This window comes from Phocoena phocoena, chromosome 19, assembly GCF_963924675.1.
Source record: "Phocoena phocoena chromosome 19, mPhoPho1.1, whole genome shotgun sequence".
In the NCBI taxonomy this organism is placed as follows: domain Eukaryota; kingdom Metazoa; phylum Chordata; class Mammalia; order Artiodactyla; family Phocoenidae; genus Phocoena; species Phocoena phocoena.
The window spans coordinates 33497039-33517260 of record NC_089237.1 but is presented as its reverse complement, the minus strand read 5'-3'; the positions used below and the strand labels follow the sequence as shown (position 1 = coordinate 33517260).

At 35.2% G+C, this 20222-nt stretch overlaps 1 protein-coding gene across 3 annotated transcripts in view; it reads left to right on the top strand.

The window, feature by feature from the left end:
• The window catches only part of STXBP4 (syntaxin binding protein 4), a 170203-nt gene that overhangs the window by 28183 nt on the left and 121798 nt on the right, over nt 1-20222 (top strand). For all 3 annotated transcript variants that reach the window (XM_065897361.1, XM_065897360.1, XM_065897362.1), the window contains exons 7-8: nt 17650-17746; nt 20091-20182. In XM_065897361.1, coding sequence (XP_065753433.1) covers nt 17650-17746; nt 20091-20182 — 189 coding nt within the window. The remainder of the gene's footprint in view (nt 1-17649; nt 17747-20090; nt 20183-20222) is intronic.

The window sequence follows — 20222 nt, the reverse complement described above, 5'->3', positions numbered from 1 at the left end:
GAACATTATTTTGCAGTACCCTGTAATCTTCTGTGTTTTGTTTTATCAGTAAGTCAAAGCTTACAATCTCTGTGTACCTACCACCATTTAAACACCTGGTTTGTGCTCTATAAAATTCTTATTAATTAGGTACTTGAGATGTCTCCTTCATATCTTCGAAATCCTGAATATCTTTCCCTATGTTTTACTCTCTTTTTATTTGTGGCTGAAATGTAAGTTCTGGTTAATAGCAAGTTTTACAATCAGTAATAACATTTTCAAAAAATAGAATGTTTGAGGTTTAAAAGCATATCTATTAATATCTAAAAATGAATAATTACTGTTTTTTAATGATATTGCTGTAATATATATTTTTGAACATCCAAGATTTAATACTAACCATTCATCTGGATAAGGATAAAAATATTCAGCTAATGACTTTACCTGGCAGTCATTATTCTTTGACTCAGTTTAAATTTTCCTAGCACATGATATTTTTAAAATCTGATTAATTTTCTTAGAGATATGAAAATCATCTAAATTTATATTGATTCTGAGAAATATGAGTTGCTTGCACATTGAGTATTCCACTTTTGGTCCTTCTTTGAGCCTTAGCAAATTGATTTTTGTAGAAACATAAAATGGCAGTTTTACAGCAAAGGAAACCTACATTCTGTGTATATTCAGCTTCCCTGCTTTTATTCTAAATATTTTTAGTGACTATATTTAGTAGAGCATTCTCTCTTTTTCAGAGTTTGAAACTAAATTTCACTTAATAAATTTTTTTTTCTAAAATCCATATTAGCTTCTATCTGCCCATACATTTCCTAAGCTACTCTTACTTTTTTGAATAGTTACATATTAATGTAATAATATCTGTATCACTTTAATTTGAAATAGATCCTTCTATTTTAGTTGCTACTTTGTAGACAAATTCAACTTTATTGTCCATTACATTTTTAACACATTTCCTATTTAGTAATAGATAAGGCCAGTATGTTCAAGTATTTAAAATGTAATAAAATTACATTTTTTTACTTTATTGCTTATAAGTATATTGCATATAGTATCTAGGAAATTGGTGATATAAAAGGTTTCACAAGGAAAAGGTGTTGACTGATTATGTGGTTATTAAGTCATTAGCTAACACAGTACAATTTTTAACAAAGGCTAAGAGGTTAGAATTTGATGAGGAAATTACCTTCAAGATGTATGTTTGTGGGGCATTGACTTCATGAAATCTTTCATGTTTTAGTAGTCGAGGTAGACAATTTTGTATCAGGATATACTGGAAAATAATTTCTAGCGCTGAACTAATACTATGTGTCTCCTTTGATCCCACTGTTAAACTTATAAGTAGGTATGGTAAACATAGCAAATAGGGATTTTTTTTTTTAGTTGGCTTGAAGAAGAAGAATTACTGCACCTTCTCGCTATCTACGTTTTTGTATCTGAGAAAGATGCTTTGGGATACAGATGCCATTTCGCTGATATTTACTTTACCTCTTGCCATTTATGTAACATTTGAAGAAAGCTGTAGTGAGCAATGGTATACCCAATGTCTGAATACAGTTAATGAGGTATTCTTTGTATTAGGTTGGGAAGTAGGTGACTAATATTATAAGGAAGTGACATTTTTTAGATTCATCATTTAGATATCAGAAAAAGTTAAGGACATTTATTTGTCCAATTAACAAAGTTGATTTTTGTTTACGGTGAAAACATGACATTAGTTATACAAGAAATTATTGGAACCTATTTTTAATCAAAAATAAATTACCTCCAATTTATTATTTTTATTGAAGTATACTCAGTTTACAGTATTATATTAGTTTCAGGTGTACAGCATACTGATTCAGTATTTTTGCAGGTTATACTCCATTATAGGTTATTAGAAGATAATGGCTATAATTCCTTGTGCTGTACAGTAAATCTTTGTTGCTTATCTATTTTATATATAGTATTTTATATCTATTAATCCCATACCTGAAATTTGTCCCTACCCCCCCCCCTTCCTGCTCTTCTTTGGTAACCAGAAGTTTGTTCTCTACACCTGTGACTCTGTTTCTGTTTTGCATATACATTCATTTGTACTGTGTTTTACATTGCACATGTAAGTGATATCACATAATATTTGTCTTTGACTTATTTCACTAAACATATTCTCTAGGTCAATCCATGTTGCTGCAAATGGCAGAATTTCATTATTTTTTATGGCTGAGTAGTATTCCATTATATATACATTCACATATGCAATCACACAAACACACATCTTCTTAATCCAGTCATCTATTCTTTTTTTATTTTTAAGATCTTTATTGGAGTATAATTGCTTTACATTGTTGTGTTAGTTTCTGCTGTATAACAAAGTGAATCAGCTATATGTATACTTATATCACCATATCCGCTCCCTCTTGCGACTCCCTCCCACCCTCCCTATCCCACCCCTCTAGGTGGTCACAAAGCACCAAGCTGATCTCCCTTTGCTATGCAGCTGCTTCCCACTAACTATTTTACATTTGGTAGTGTATATATGTCGATGCCACTCTCTCACTTCGTCCCAACTTACCCTTCCCCCTCCCTGTGTCCCTAAGTCCATTCTCTATGTCTGCATCTTTACTCCTATCATGCTTCTAGGTTCTTCAGAACCTTTTTTTTTTTAGATTCTATATATATGTGTTAGCATATGGTATTTGTTTTTCTCTTTCTGACTTACTTCACTCTGTATGACAGATTCCACCTCACTACAAATAACTCAATTTCATTTTTTATGGCTGAGTAATATTCCATTGTATATATGTGCCACATCTTCTTTGTCCATTCATCTGTTGATGGACATTTAGGTTGCTTCCATGTCCTGGTTATTGTAAATAGTGCTGCAATGAACATTGTGGTACATGACTCTTTTTGAATTATGGTTTTCTCAGGGTATATGCCCAGTTGTGGGATTGCTGGGTCATATGTTAACTCTATTTTTAGTTTTTTAAGGAACCTCCATACTGTTCTCCATAGTGGCTGTATCAATTTACGTTCACACCAACAATGCAAGAGTGTTTCCTTTTCTCCACACCCTCTCCAGCATTTGTTGTTTGTAGATGTTTTGATAATGGCCTTTCTGACTGGTGTGAGGTGATACCTCACTGTAGCTTTGATTTGCATTTCTCTGATGATTAGTGCTGTTGAGCATCTTTTCATCTGTTTGTTGGCAATCTGTATATCTTCTTGGGAGAAATGTCTGTTGAGGTCTTCTGCCCATTTTTGGATTGGGTTGTTTGTTTTCTTGATATTGAGCTGCATGGGCTGCTTGTATATTTTGGAGATTAATCCTTTGTCAGTTGCTTCGTTTGCAAATATTTTCTCCCATTCTGAGGGTTGTCTTTTCGTCTTGTTTATGGTTTGCTTTACTGTGCAAAAGCTTTTAAGTTCCTTAGGTCCTATTTGTTTATTTTTGTTTTTATTTCCATTTTTCTAGGAGGTGGGTCAAAAAGGATCTTGCTATGATTTGTATCATAGAGTGTTCTGCCTGTGTTTTCCTCTAAGAGTTTTATAGTGTCTGGCCTTACATGTAGGTCTTTAATCCAATTTGAGTTTATTTTTGTGTATGGTGTTAAGGAGTGTTCTAGTTTCGTTCTTTTACATGTAGCTGTCCAGTTTTCCTAGCACCACTTATTGAATAGGCTGTCTTTTCTCCACTGTTTATTCTTGCCTCCTTTATCAAAGATAAGGTGACCATATGTGTGTGGGTTTATCTCTGGGCTTTCTATCCCATTCCATTGATCTATATTTTTGTTTTTGTATCAGTACCATACTGTCTTGATTACTGTAGCTTGATTACTGTAGTCCGAAGTCCAGGAACCTGATGCCTCCAGCTCCATTTTTCTTTCTCAAGATTGCTTTGGCTATTCGGGGTCTTTTGTGTTTCCATACAAATTGTGAAACTTTTTGTTCTACTTCTGTGAAGAATGTCATTGGTTGTTTGATACGGACTGCATTGAACTGTAGATTGCTTTGGGTAGTATAGTCATTTTCACAATGTTGATTCTTCCAGTCCAAGAACATTGTATATCTCTCCATCTGTTTGTATCATCTTTAATTTCTTTCATCAGTGTCTTATAGTTTTCTGCATACAGGTCTTTTGTCTCCTTGGGTAGGTTTATTCCTAGGTATTTTATTCTTTTTGTTGCACTGGTAAATGGGAGTGTGTTTCCTTAATTTCTCTCTCAGATTTTTCATCATTAATGTATAGGAATGCAAGAGATTTCTGTGCATTAATTTTGAATCTTGCTACTTTACCAAATTCATTGATTAGCTTTAGCAGTTTTCTGGTAGCATCTTTAGGATTCTCTATGTATAGTATCATGTCATCTGCAAACAGTCAATCCAGTCATCTCTTGATGGGCACTTGGGTTTCTGGCATGTCCTGGCTATTATAAATAGTGCTGCTATGAACATTGGGGTGCATGTATCTTTTCCATTTAGCGTTCTCATTTTTTCCAGATAGATACCCAGGAGTGGAATTTCTGGATCATATGGTAGTTCTATTTTTAGTTTTTTTAGGAACCTTCTTACTGTTTTCCACAGTGGCTGCACCAATTTACATTACTTTTAACAGTGTAAAAGGGTTTCCCTTTTCTCCATACCCTTGCCAACATTTGTTATTTGTAGGCCTTTTTGATGATAGCCATTCTGACAGGAGTGAGGTCATATCTCGTTGTTTTGATTTTCATTTCTCTTATAATTAGTATTGCTGAGTATCTTTTCATGTGCCTGTTGGCCATCTGTATGTCTTCTTTGGAGAAGTGTCTATTCAGATGTTCTGCCCATTTTTTGATGGGGTTGTTTGTTTTTCGATATTGAGTTTGTGAGCTTTTTGTATCTTTCAGATATTAACCCCTTTTCGGTTGCATTATTTGCAAATATTTTCTCCCATCCCATACGTTGTTTTTTCATTTTGTTGATCATTTCCTTTGCTGTACAAAAGCTTTTAAGTTTAATTAAGTTGCATTTGTTTATTTTTGCTTTTATTTCTTTTGCCTTAGGATACTGATCTAAAAGAATATTGCTATTATAATTTATGTCAAAGAGTGTTCTGCATATGTTCTCTTCTAGGAGTTTTATGATTTCTGTTCTTACATTTAGGTCGTTAAACCATTTTGAGTTTATTTTTGTATATGGTGTGATGGAATGTTCTAATCTCATTGTTTTACATGTGACTGTCCAGTTTTCCCAGCACCACTTATTGAAGAGATGGTCTTTTCTCCATTGTGTATTGTTGTCTCCTTTTTTGTAGATTAATTGACCATAGTGCGTGGGTTTATTTCTGGGTTGTCTGTTCTATATCATTGATATATGTGTCTGCTTTTGTGTCAGTACCACACTTTTTGATTACTGTAGCTTTTTAGTATAGTCTGATGTCTGGAAGAGTTATACCTTCAGCTTTGTTCTTTTTTTGCAAGGTCATTTTGGCAGTTTGGGGTCTTTCATGGTTCCATACGAATTTTATGATTGTTTGTAGCTCTGTAAAAAATGTTCTGGTATTTTGATAAAGATTGAATTAAATTTGTAGATTGCTTTGGATAGAATGGCCATTTTAACAATATTAATTCTTCCAATCCAAGAGCACAGGATACGTTTCCACTTCTTTATATCAGCTTCAATTTCCTTCATCATTGTTTTATCATTTTCAGAGTGTATGTCTTTCACCTCCCTGGTTAGGTTTATTCCTAGGTATTTTATTATTTTTGATGTGATTTTAAAGAGAGTTGTTTTTTTACTTTCTGTTTCTGATATTTCATTATTAGTTTTTAGACCACAGCGGAATTATGTATATTAATCTTGTATCCTGCTACCTCGTTGAAATCATTAATTAGTTCTAATAGTTTTCTGTGGAGACTTTAGGACTCTCACTATGGAGTATCATGTCATCTGCAAATAGTGACAGTTTTACCTTTTCACTTTCAATTTGGATAATTTTTATTTCTTTTTCTGGTCTGATAGCTGTGGCTAGGACTTTTAATACTATGTTAAGTAGAAGTGGTGAGAATGGGCATTCTTGTCATGTTCCTGAATTTAGTGGGAAGGTCTACAGCTTTTCACCAGTGAGTATTATGTTGGCTCTGGGTTTCTTGTAAATAACCTGTATTATGTTCAGATATGTTCCCTCTGTTCCCACTTTGGCAAGATTTTTTTATCATGAATGCATGTTGTATTTTGTCAAATGCTTTTTCTGCATCTTTTGAGATGATCATGTGGTTTTTGTCTTTCCTTTTGTTAATGTGGTGTATCACATTGATTGATTTGCATATGTCGAACCATCCTTGTGCCCCTGGAATTAATCCAACTTAATCATGGTGTATAATCCTTTTTATGTATTGCTGGATTCGGTTCGCTAATATATTTTTGAGGACTTTTGCATCTATAGTCATCAAAGATATTGGCATGTAATTTTCTTTTTCTTGTGGCGTCTTTGTCTGGTTTTGGTATCAGGGTAATGGTGGCCTCCTAGGATGAATGTGGCAGTGCTCCCTCCTCTTCAATTTTTTTGGAATAGTTTGAGAAGGTTAGGTATAAGTTCTTTATATGTTTTGGTAGAATTCCCTAGTGAAACTGCTTGGTCCTGGACTTGTTTGCAGAGAGTTATTTTATTTCAGATTCTATTTCACTTCTAGTGATTGTTCATTCAAATTGTCTGTTTCTTCTTGACTCAGTCTTGGCAGGATGTATGTTTCTAGAAATTTGTCCATTTCTTCTAGGTTGTCCAATTTGTTGGCATATAACTGTACATAGTATTCTCTTATGATTTTTTGTATTTCTGTGATATCAGTTGTTATTACTCCTCTTTGATGTCTTAATTTGTTTATTTGGGTCCTCTCTTTTCTTCTTGGTGCCTCGATAGAGGTTTGTCAATTTTGTTTATCCTTTTAAAAAACCAGCTCTTGGTTTTATTGACCTTTTCTATTGTCTTTTTGATCTCTATTTTATTTCCTCTGTGATCTTTATTATTTCCTTCCTTCTTCTGACTTTGGCTTTGTTTATTCTTTTTCTCTTGCAGGTGGTAGGTTAGGTTGTTTATTTGAGATTTTTCTTGTTTCTTGAGGAAGGCCTGTATCACTATGAACTTCCTTCTTAGAACTGCTTTTTCTACATCCCAAAGATTTTGTAAAGTCGTGTTTTCATTTTTATTTGTCTCAAGGTATTTTCTGATTTCTTCTTTGATTACATCATTGACCCATTGGGTTTTTTAATAACAGGTTGTTTACTCTCCGTGTTTGTACTTTTCACTTTTTTTTTTTTTTCTGTGGTTGATTCCTAGTTTCAGACCGTTGTGGTCAGAAAAGGTGCTTGATATAATTTTTACCTCTAAATTTGTTGGGACTTGTTTTGTGTTCCAGTATGTGGTCTATCATAGAGAACATTTCTTGTGTGCTTGAAAAGAATGTGTATTCTGCTTTTGGGGGGGTATGCAGTAGACATTGATTAAATCCAACTCTATTGTGTCATTTAGGACCTTATTGCCATATTGATTTTCTGTCTACATGATTTGTCCATTGATGTCAGTGGGGTGTTAAAGTCTCCTACTGTTATTGTATTATTGTCAGTTTCTCCCTTTATGTCTGTTAGTATTTGCTTTATATATTAGGTCCTCCTGTTATAGGGTGCTTATGTTAATGAGTGTAATATTCTCCTCTTATATTGATCTCTTTATTATTATATAATGTCCTTGTTTGTCTTTTGTTATAGCCTTTGTTTTAAAGTCTATTTTGTCTGATACACATATTGTTACCCCACTTTCTTGTCATTTTCATTTATATGAAATAGCTTTCTTTCATCCCCTCACTTTCAGTCTATATGTCTCTCTAGCCCTGAAGTGTGTCTTTTGGTAGGCAACATATTGAAGGGATTTTTTTTAATCCAATCAACCACCCTATGCCCTTTTTTAAAAAAATTAATTTACTTACTTATTTATTTATGGCTGTGTTGGGTCTTCATTGCTGCATGTGGGCACTCTCTAGTTGCAGCAAGTGGCTACTCTTCATTGTGATGCATGAGCTTCTCATTGCAGTGGCTTCTCTTATGGAGCATGGGCTCCAGTAGTTGTGACACACAGGCTCAGTAGTTGTGGCACATGGGATTAGTTGCTCCATGGCATGTGGGATCTTCCTGGACCAGAGCTCAAACCCATGTCCCCTGCATTGGCAGGCGGATTGTTAACCACTGAGCCACCAGGGAAGTCCCCATCCTATGTCTTTTGATTGGAGTGTTTATTCCCCTGACATTTACAGTAATTATTGATAGGTAAGTACTTATTGCCATCTTATTACTTGTTTTCCAGTTGTTTTTGTAGTTCTTCTCTGTTCATTTCTTCTTTTTGTTTCTCCCATTGTGGTTTGATGATTTTCTTTAGTAGTGTGCTTGGTTTCCTTTCTTTTTATTTTTTGTATATCTTTTGTAAATTTTTGATTTCTGGTTACAATGGGGTTCATATATGTTGATCCATAATTATATGTACTTCATTTAAACTGATAGTCATTTCAGTTCAAACACATTCTAAAAGATATACATTTTTTACTCCCCTCCCCCGTATTTTGTGTTTTGATGTCATACTTTACATCTTAATGCTTATCCCTTAACTGTTTATTGTAGTCAGAGTTTCTTTTACAATTTTTTGTCTTTTAATCTACTTATTTAAGTAATCTTCAATCCTTAATATATATCTGTCTTTTCTAGTGGGATTTACCTTTCCTATAGATTCTTACTTCGCTTCCATTTAGAAAAGATCCTTCAGGATTTATTTTAGGGTAGATCTGGTATTGCTGAATTCTTTTAGTTTTTGCTTGTCTGAAAAGTTCTCTCTCCTTCTGTTCTAAATGATAATATTGCTCCATAGGGTCTCCTAGGTTGCAGAGTTTTCCCTTTCAGCACTTTGAATATATCATGCCACTCCCTTCTGGCCTGCAACGTTTCTACAGGGAGATCAACTGATAGCCTTATGGGGATTCCTTTCTTTATGACTCTTTCTTTTTCTCTTGCTGCTTTTAGAATTCTCTCTTTAACTTTTGTTGTTTTAATTATGATATATTTTAGTGTGGGTGTGTTTGGGTTTATCTTGTATTCAAATCTCTGTGCCTCTTGTGCCTAGATATCTGATTCCTTCTTTCAGTTTGGGAAATTTTACAGCCATAATTTCTTCAAATACATTTTCAATACCTTCCTCTTTATCTTTTCCTTCTGGAACTCCTAGAATGTGAATATTGGTACATTTCATGCTATCCCAGAGATGCCATATGTTACTTTCACTTTTATTTTTTATTTGCCTTTCTGACTGCTGTTCTGATTGCATGATTTCCATTATTTTATCTTCCAGATCATGCATGCGTTCTTCTGTGTCATTTAGTTTGCCATTTGTTCCTTCTAGGGTGTTCAGGGTGTTTTTTATTTCAGATATTTAATTATCTATTTTCGATTGGGTTTCTTTTTTTTTTTTTTGGCCAAGCCACGCAGCTTGTGGGATCTTATTTCCCACACCAGGGATTGAACCTGCACCCTCGGCAGTGAAAGCACAGAGTTGTAACCCCTGGACCACCAGGGAATTCCCTCAATTGGGTCTTTTTTATATTTTCTAGTTCCTGTTAAGATGATCTGTGTTTAGATCGATTCTTTTCCCTAATTTAGTTAGCAATGTTTTGAACTCTTTATCTGGTAAATTATTTATTTCTATTTCATTATTTATTTTTTAAGGGGTTTTCTCTTACTCTTTCAATTAAGAGTAGTTCCTATGCGTTTTCATTTTAGTTAACTTTCTCTGTCTCTAGGAATTTTGGTGAAACAGTTATCCATTGTGGTCTTGAGGTCATGTTCTTATTTGAGAGCATCACTGTGCTGACTGCATGTTCCCAGTGCCTTTAATGGAAGGGCTGGATTTGATGTGGATGCCAGTCACATCTTTCCTCAGGGTGTGCTGGCAGCTGTCACCTTGGTAGGGCCTGTGGCTGGTGATGGAGGAGCTAAAGTCTGTGCAGAGTGTGAGGTGGGACTTCTCTGCTCATTGGCTGTCATCACCCTGTCAGGGGCGGGATTTGCTCCCAAGTTGCTGGAGTAGAATCCCTGAGGGTCGGGCTAGAGCTAGCTCTGTTCCCTTTAAGTATGTGTTTTTCCTTCTCCCTGCACTGGGCCTTTGCCCCCAAAGGAGGGGAGTCCTGGAGCAAGTGGGGCCTGTGTGCTCACAGAGGTCTGATACTCTGCCTGTGTAGGCATCTACAGCTTTGTTCAGATGCAATCCATGGTCGCATCTTTTCCCTGGCTGTGATCACCTGAGATCTAGTGTTGTACGGTAGCATGGAGTTAGTGGGGCTGGAGTGTTTGCTCAGCTTGGGCTGGCAAACTTAGCGAGGCAGTCACAGGAAATCTGGCCGCCATGCTGCTGTAAGAAATCTGGGGTGCTTCTGGGGCATCTCTTGAGTAAGCACCAACGATGGCTACTGCTGCCCTATCTGGGCTACACCCCGCTCCCCCAGGTTGCCTCTGCATCCCTAAGTGAAGTCTTCTCCCAGGTCCTGGGTGACCTAGATCCAGTGCCATGCTGTGGCGGAGAGTGAGTGAGGTGTTCTCTTTGCTTGGACTGGGGAGCATGTCAAGGTGGCAGCTTCTAGGGCAGACCTCTCTCCACCCTGCCTGGGAGCAGGCTAGCACCCACCCACTCCTCATGAGTGGAGTCTAGGCTTCTCCAGCCTTTCTGTCTGTTCCAGCAGTTCTCCAAGTGGCCAAGGGAGCTTGTCTCCTTTTCATAGCACCCCAGGACTGGGACACCCAGTCTGTGGCTCAACCCACTCACACCCCAGGATGAATGTCTGTCCATGTGATCCCCCCTTTCCTCTGAGTTCCCTCCCATGGACACAGGTCCCAACCCAATCACTTTTCTTCCCGTTCTATACAGGTACGGCATATCTTTCTTTCAGCCTTGGTTGTACAGGAGTCCTTCTACCAGTTTCCAGTTAAGTTTTCCATGAGAATTTTTCCATATGTCGATGTATTTTTTATGTGTTTGTGGGGAAAGGTGAGCTCCATTTCCTCTTACTCTGCCATCTTCCTCTCCCATCAAATTACTTTCAATTTAAATTTATGAGCTTACCTCACTGACATGCTGTATTCTTGTAAATTTTTCTTTCAACAAAACTTCCATCTGTTACTAAGTTTAACTCAGGAAAAATTTACACGGTAGTTAACTGCATTTTGCAATTTTATTATTACTTAATACAATAAGAATCACTGTATATTGAGTACCTTCTATGATAGGTCTTTTGTTTGCATTATTTTTGTAAAATTGTTTTTATTTCTTTTTTTTAAAGGAAACTTTATTTTTATTTATTTATTTATTTATTTATTTATTTTTGGCTGTGTTGGGTCTTTGCTGCTGCGTGCAAGCTTTCTCGAATTGCGGTGAGTGGGGGCTACTCTTCATTGTGGTGCACGGGCTTCTCATTGTGGTGTTTTCTCTTGTTGCAGAGCACGGACTCTAGGCACACAGACTTCAGTAGTTGTGGCACGTGGACTCAGTAGTTGTGGCTCATGGGCTCTAGAGTGCAGGCTTGGTAATTGTGGTGCACAGGCTTAGTTGCTCTGCAGCATGTGGGATCTTCCTGGACCAGGGCTCGAACCCGTGTACCCTGCATTGGCAGGCAGATTCTTAACCACTGCGCCACCCGGGAAGTCCCTGTTTTTATTTATTTATAAAATATTTCTATTTTATTTCTTTATATGAGAATATTAATCATATGCAAGAATGATTATATTTTATGTGTAGAGTTTAAAGATTAATAAAACAAATACACAAATACTCCACCACCCAGCTAAGAATGAGAATCTTTGACATTGCCTGTGTCTCTCTTCTTGATTGTATATATCTCTTTCCCCAAGAGGTAACTCTATTCCAAATGTTGAGTATCATTTATATGCTTTTTAAAAGTTGATTACTAAAATATTAATAAGGTCAAAGAGTTTATTTATCTTCAACCTAACTTAAGGTATTGTTAGAATTTTCTTTCTGTTTTTTCATCTCCTGGAAAAATGTTTGGCTCATAGTATATGCTCAGAAAATAATTGTTCGATTGGTGTATTGTTTTCTAAAGTAATTCTACCAATTTTCATTCCTACTAGTCTTATGCAAGAGTTCCCATTGCTCCACATTCTTTATATTTAGTCTAATTATAATGCATTTTGAGTTCTCTCTACCATCTTATTTGAAAATTTTTTTCTTTGTTCTCGTTTTTAATCCCTTTTTTACCCCATGTTTACTGTATTTTTTTGTTTGATTATGTTTGATTTTTTGGTTGGTGGTTTTTGCATTTTATTTTTCTTCTCCCCCATCTTATTTAGAAATTGTACCTTCTCTTGCTAATCTTTTAAGGATTACCTTAAAAATTTAACATTCATCTTTAACTTAGTCTAAGGTTAATCAGAATCTTTACCCTTCTTTCAAATATACAAGGTGCTTATAATACTTTAACTCTGACTAGCCTCTACCGAACTTACATGCTTCTTATTGCCCAGTATTTTAGCTTTAGTGATTCATTGTTTTTTCTGATTCACAGTCTTTCTTTGCAGTCACCTGCTATTTCAGTCACATAACCACTGAGTTTCTAATTTATTTTCTACCTAGTATTTTTATAATAATATCTTGTTCCTAATTTTATTCTTGGTTCACCTTTTTTAACTTAAGAAAGGTAAACAAAATGTAGTACATGAATACAATGGACTATTATTGGACTGTAAAAGGAATGAAGTTCTGATATATGCTATAACATAAACAAACCTTGAAACATTAAGCTAAGTGAAAGGAACTAGGCACAAAAAGTTACATGATTCTATTTATATGAAATGCCCAGAATAGTCAAATCCATATAGACAGAAAATAGATTAATGGTTGCCTGGGGCTGGCGGGATAAGGAAAAATAGAAAGTGACTGCTAATGGGTATGGGGTTTCTTTTAGGGGTGATGAAAATTTTCTAGAATTAGGTGATTGATGTACAACTATGTGAATGTACTAAAAGCCACTTAACTGTACACTAAAACAGTGAACTTTTTGTGAATCATATCTCAGTATATCTGTTATTAATAAAAAGTCACATTGGGGCTTCCCCGGTGGTACAGTGGTTGAGAGTCTGCCTGCCAATGCAGGGGACATGGGTTCAAGCCCTGGTCTGGGAAGATCCCACATGCCGCAGAGCAACTAGGCCCGTGAGCCACAACTACTGAGCCTGTGCGTCTGGAGCTTGTGCTGCGCGACAAGAGAGGCCGCGACAGTGAGAGGCCCGTGTACCACGATGAAGAGTGGCCCCCACTTGCCACAACTAGAGAAAGCCCTTGCACAGAAACGAAGACCCGACAGAGTCAAAAATAAATAAATACATTAATTGATTTTTTTTTTTTAAAAAGTCAAATTGATATATAGAGTATGGTACCATTTATATAAAAATTAAAACTTAAAAATATTTTTTAAAACTATTCATCACATATATTTATAAAAATGTGAAGTAATGGTATAAAAGCACACTTGGGAAATATCCATGAGAAACTGCATAAAGAGAAATTGTAAGAAAGTGAAGTTATGCCAAAAAGTGGGAGAAAATATTCGTAATGCACATAACATATACAATTTTGGTATCCAGAATATATGAAGAACTCCTAGAAATAAATCAGAAAAAGATGTGTCAATACTATTCCTAGGGTAGGAAGAAATTCCTAGAATTTCTTCCTACCGCAAAGAAATTTTTACCCATGTGCTGTAGTAGATGTGTACAAGAATGTTCATTGCTGGTAAGCAGAAAACCCCAATGTTCATCTAGAGGAGGATGGATTAATAAATTGTGGCATATTCATCTAATCAAATATTAGATCAGTTAAAGTGAATGTATTAATTACAATACCATATAACCACGTGGATGAATGATAAAACAATCCTGTAGGGTAAGAAGACCAAGTTTTAGAAGACTATCAGTCGCATTTTAATGAAGCTAAGAAACAGCAAAACAAAAAAACATGTTAAGGATACATAGTATGTGACAAACCATTTTAAAGTAAATAGTATGGGAATGATAATGACATAGTTCCTTAGTAGTGGTTACCTCTAGTATAGTAGGATAGGAGTATGTTACATAAATCAATAGTATTAGCAATTTTGTAATTCTTAAATGGATTCATGGACGTTTTAAAACATATATTTGTTACATGTATGTTTTTAGTATATTTCAAATATATAATAAAACACTTGGGAAGAAGTACAGAAGGGGCTTTTGCAATGTTTTGTTACATTCAAAATCTGAAGTAAATATACTTAAATGCTAAGGTTTAATGTACTATTATAACAAGTTTTAAAAGCATGCAAAATATCTAAAATGTACAGAATAGAAGGCTGTTATATATTGATAATTTTTTAGAAAACATAGAATACTGTATATAGTATAATTTAATTCTTGCAAAAGATATATAATTTATTTTTTTACATATACAGGTGTTATATACATAGAAGAAATCGGGAAAATTACACACCAGTCAATTAATAGTGTTTGTCTCTGGAGGAGTGGTTCTCAAAAGCAGGGATGTGGGGACATCATCAGGGACATTTTTTGCCTCAGGGGACATTTGGCAATGTCTGGGGACATTTTGGGTTTTTACAATTGGGAGAATGCCACCAAATTAGGAATCACTAACAAAAAATACTTCCTCAAGCTTTACATATGAAAATTTAAAACATATTGCTAAATAATTTATGTCAAAAACATTGCTAATAAACATATAAAAGAAGCTAAATCTCACTTGTAGTTAGGAGAATTCAAATTAACAAACAACATACTATTTCATATTCAACGTATTGACAAAAATTAAAGTGTGAAAACAGCAAATGCTGTTAAGAATGTAGAAAAATAGAGCTGCTTATATACTAGTGTTGTGCATAAATTGATACAACCAGTTTGGAGAGCAATTTTATAATATCTAAGAAATTTGACAGTATATATATGCTATGACTCAGCATTTCCTGTTGTAGGGGTGTACTGTAGAGAAATTTTTACACATCTATATGAGGAGATGTGTAAAATGTCATAAAAAACAGAGTGGAGTAATTATAAAAAGCTCATCAATGAGAGAATGGATAATAAATTATAATATATTCATCCAGTTAGATACCATTTAAATTTAAAATAAGTGAAGTAGTTTTGCAGTTAACAATATTGAGCAATTGTGAAATTGTAACATTGAGGTAAAAAATAAAAATAATTTGTAAGATTATCCTTTTTTATTATACTATGCAGGTAAAATCATAAATGTACAAAATACTCTTTTTTTTTTTTTTTTTTTTTTTTTTTTATGCGTTACGCGGGCCTCTCACTGTTGTGGCCTCTCCCGTTGCGGAGGACAGGCTCCGGACGCGCAGGCTCAGCGGCCATGGCTCACGGGCCCAGCCGCTCCGCGGCATGTGGGATCTTCCCAGACCGGGGCACGAACCCGCGTCCCCCGCATCGGCAGGCGGACTCCCAACCACTGCGCCACCAGGGAAGCCCCAAAATACTCTTTTATGTACTGATAAAAGAGTACATGTTATTAGGGGACAAATGTAGTAGTGGCATCAAATCATGGACAGGAAGGATATGCCAACCTTAGGATAGTGGTCCCTGCTGAGAAACAATGGAGAAAGCTTTCAACCAAGTCTATAATGTTTATTTCTTAAAATATATATATATATATATAAATTTCAAACAAATACTAATGAGTATATACTTGATGATAAGAAGTAAATTGGTGTTCTTTGTATTATTCTCTTTCCTTTATTTATTTATTGTGGTGTATTTGGAACATTTTTTATGACTGAAGGAAAAGAATATCAAAAGTTGGGCTTCCCTGGTGGCACAGTGGTTGAGAGTCCGCCTGCCGATGCAGGGGACACGGATTCGTGCCCCGGTCCAGGAAGATCCCACATGCCACGGAGCGGCTGGGCCTGTGAGCCATGGCCACTGAGGCTGCGCATCCGGAGCCTGTGCTCCGCAACGGGAGAGTCCACAACAGTGAGAGGCCCATGTACCGCAAAAAAAGAATATCAAAAGTTAAGAATCATTATTCCATGTTATGCAAGGCAATGACTGTGTAGATAGGGCAGGCAGATGATGCTTGGTTAAAATGCTCTAGAATCACTTTTGAAGGAATCTTTCCTGATGTTTTCCCTTCCTTCTGTCTCCTTTTCTCACTGTGCCCAGCCACCTATACATTGACCAGTTTGGTTTTGCCACAGTACATCCTGTACACACTTCTATTAAATTACATGTTGCACTAATTACATTTATTTACATGTTATCCTCTCCCTAGAGACCATAGCTCTTTGAGGGTAGTGGCTATATCTTGTTTGTGTCCCTTTGTATAGTTTAGTGCCTAACAAATAGTAAGCACTAAATAAATACTTGGTAAATGAAGTGATGGATGACTGAACAGATTTCAAAGGAGGAAGGAATATATAAGGACAATTACTAGTATTAACCTTTACCTACATTTTAGTTTTGATGTTCTTGCCAGAATCCGATAATAGGGCATCTAGTCAGTCCTTATTCATTAGTTAAGATTAGATTTTGCTATATATTACCTGAGAACCTAAAATAACAGTGGTTTCCATTAGAAATTTATTTTTCTTACACCAAAAGGAAACCTGAAAGAAAGTAATCCAGAGCTGGCATGGAGGTTATACGTGCTTTTAAGTATCTTTCTGCTCCACCATCTTTGTTGAGGTGGCTCATGAACCAAGATGACTACTTAAATTCCAGCCATCTTTTCTTTCTTCCCTCCTTTCTTTTCCTTCCTTCTTTCATCTTTTTTTTTTCTTTTAATTAAGACCAAAGAGAGAAGGAAAAAAGGGACAAGAAGTACCTACCCCACTTTTGAAAGACTTACCAGAAGTTCCCTGCAAGTTTGCTTTATGTCTCCTTGGGTAGTACATGGTCATATGGCCTTATCAAGCTGCAGAACGGGCTGGGAAATATCTTTTAGCTGAATGACAATGTTTCTAGCTAAAGATTTTGGCTCTGTTACTAAAGACTAAGGAGAGAATGGACACTGAAATACAACTAGCAGGCTCTGAAATTTTAATTAGCTGTGGGTACTAGAAAGAGAAGGTAGAGAGAAGAGGGTTCCAGAGAAAGCTTTTTAGTTTATTATTTATGTAAGCCTGCCCATAAACAAGCCAAAACTTAGAATTTTTTGTATTCCAACCAATTCCTGTCATCCTTAGTTTGGGTCTCAAATACAAGAAGATATCAACAAAATATCAGTGTTTTAGAGTGCTACTTAGAAAAATTAATGTTAAATCGGATTTATTAGGATTTCCTTGCTGTTTTTCTTCTGCCATGTCACATATTTTAAACTAAAAAATAGTTTGAATTTTGGTTCTAGGGATATGCTATTTGGCATCGGCCAAAGTGCTAGCCTTGGGGGAAAAAAATGAGGTGGTGGTAGATCAAGAAGCTAATATTTTATGGAAAATTAACCCATAAATATTCATCAGACTTTCTTTGATCATGGTCACTGTTCCTGATATTGATTCTTTTCACTGGATTGTAAAATAAAGTTGTAATGAAAAGTTTTATTCTTTGGAGATTTGAAAAATTGCTTCACATGAATCCTTTTCCTTCCAGGCTCTAAATTATCTTGGTATTCAGCCCACAAAGGAACAACACCAAGCCCTGAGACAGCAAGTGCAAGTAGACCCAAAGGGGACAGTGTCTTTTGGAGGTAATATTTAGATTCATCATGTGTGTCATCACAGAAACTTATTGTGGCCCATATTCACTGAGTGCCTCTTCTTTGGAAGGAGAGAAAGAAAAATAAAACCACATCTATTTTAAGTTCCTTAATCAGTATTCTAAAGACTCAGATAGAATTATTGGTCTTACTGGGTCAGCAGAAAGGAGAACTTTCTTAGAATCTTTCAGCTTTAAAATATCATTCAATCATATTCTTTTTTTATTTTTAATTTATTCCATAAACATTGCTTTAGTAATAACAAAAGAAACAGTACAATATATAGAGGCCCTAGTTCTGCTACTGTGAAATTCTAATTTTTTTTCAGCCAGTATGATATAATAAATATTTCATTATGCTGTATAATTATTCTTATTTTTATTTTATAATTATTATTAAAGATAGCAAATTGTGAACATACTCTGTTGATATACTATAATATTAAGCTTTTCCACTATTGGGAATTTTGATGGTTTTTCATTAACTGACAATATAAATAATTCTATATTTAATATAGCTTTTTTATCTTCTTTCTCTTAGGATAAATCCCCATAAGTGGCTTAGACTTTTGATATGTATTGATAAATTGTTTTCCAGAGACATTTTACACACATTTGTTCTGCCACTAGTAATGTTTGAATGTAACAGTTTTTTGTATTCTTTACAGCATTAAGTATTTAATTTTTTTTCTTATAGAGTAGATGCAATATTGTATCATTTTAAAAGCATCTGCATTGCTAAAAGAAATTTGGGGGTTTGAAGTGATGAAAACAGATGTATTTGTTCCCCTCTGCTCTTGAAATCATACAGTGTAATGAGAACAAGAAACAAAAATACATGTAAAACCACAATGTATAAGGACAAAGTAGATAAGGAAAATAAATGAATTAGTGAGCAGAGGCATGTAAAGTCCAAGTGTCTGAAGAGATAGGAGAATCACAACGGGAAACAAGCTGATTCCTGGAAAGGCTTAGGAATTGAAAACATCGAGTACTTAAGGCTGTGTTAAGGAGCAATTATATATGTTGTTCCCTGCCCCCTCTCAAGTAATGCACAACTACCGTCCCTTACCCTTGCAGAGGAAAATAAATATATTCCCTTGAGAAATTAAACCAGATTGATTCTGGACCTATAGTTGCCAGCAGCTAAGGAATTTGGGGGTGTGTATGGTGAATTATCACTTACAAAACACACACAGATTACTCAGTGATATTTGCAACCATGTGTATGCTCTGTAGGCAAGAGGTTGTAAGATTCTCTCTGAAGAACCTGAACAAAGTATCATAATAGCTGACCACGTTATTGCTCTGTAGTAAAACCTACTAATTGACAAAGCGAGTTATGCACACAAAATTTCCAATTAACGATTTAGTGCCTGATTCGTCTTAAATATGAACACCAGACATTTGGAGAAATCCTCCAACGTAAAATATAAAGCCCCAAAGTATCAGACAAATAGAAAAAGAGGAACTCAGAAAAAGGGAAATATTACAAGAGCAAAAAAGAACTTCACGTAAACCATAATTAGCATCTTTTAAAAAGATAAGCAAAACTAAGGCATCCACGCAATAAGAGTAGGGTACTGTAAAATAGGAACAATTAAAAGGATTACTGGAAACTAAAAATATAAGAATCAAATCTTAAAAAAAATTGAAGTTAGATGGATGAACAGGTCACACTCCATGTCTGAAGAAGCATATAGTTTGCTAGGTTGGCATCAGGCAGTGTTATATAACAAACAAGAGAATATGCCTTCTAGTCACACTTCAATGGAATCTTGCTCTGCTACTTATTTGCCAAGTAGTCTTGGGAGGTTTAAGACAGTTAACTTATCTTAGCCCAAACTGTAAAATGGAGAGGATGAGAACTACCGCAGAAAATTCTCAAGACGAAATCGCAAAGGGCCATGCGTAGCATATAGAGTCTGTTATAGAAACATTTCCTGCTATTATTATTATCATTATTAAACCACAGGTTCTTTCGGCTAGAAAAGCTGTAAATCATAATATTATCATATGTTTTAGAAAAAGTACTATTCATAATAAAAGAGTTGGAGAGATAGTTATGCCTGTGACATTTATTTGCTTCATTATCGTATCTGATTTATTAACTTCAGCAAAGTTAAATGAAATGAGTGAAAACCAGTTTATCTCTTACTTCTTATATGAACTTAAATTTATCTGTCACTTCAGTTAACACTATTTTAAGGTAATTTAAGTAAGTTAAATTGTAAGCATTAGTTATAACACATAGCTTCAGCTTCATGTAGAAAAAGGTAAGGTTTGCTTAGATGAGGTTAAATGCTGTATTCTTACTGAAATGTGTTCTATTTTAGATTTTGTCCAGGTTGCCAGAAACTTGTTTTCCTTGCATTTGGGTGAAGCAAATGTTGGTGCACATGAAATTTCCAACATATTAGATTCACAGGTAGAGTATGCCCTATAGAATTGTCTTGATTGCACTTAAA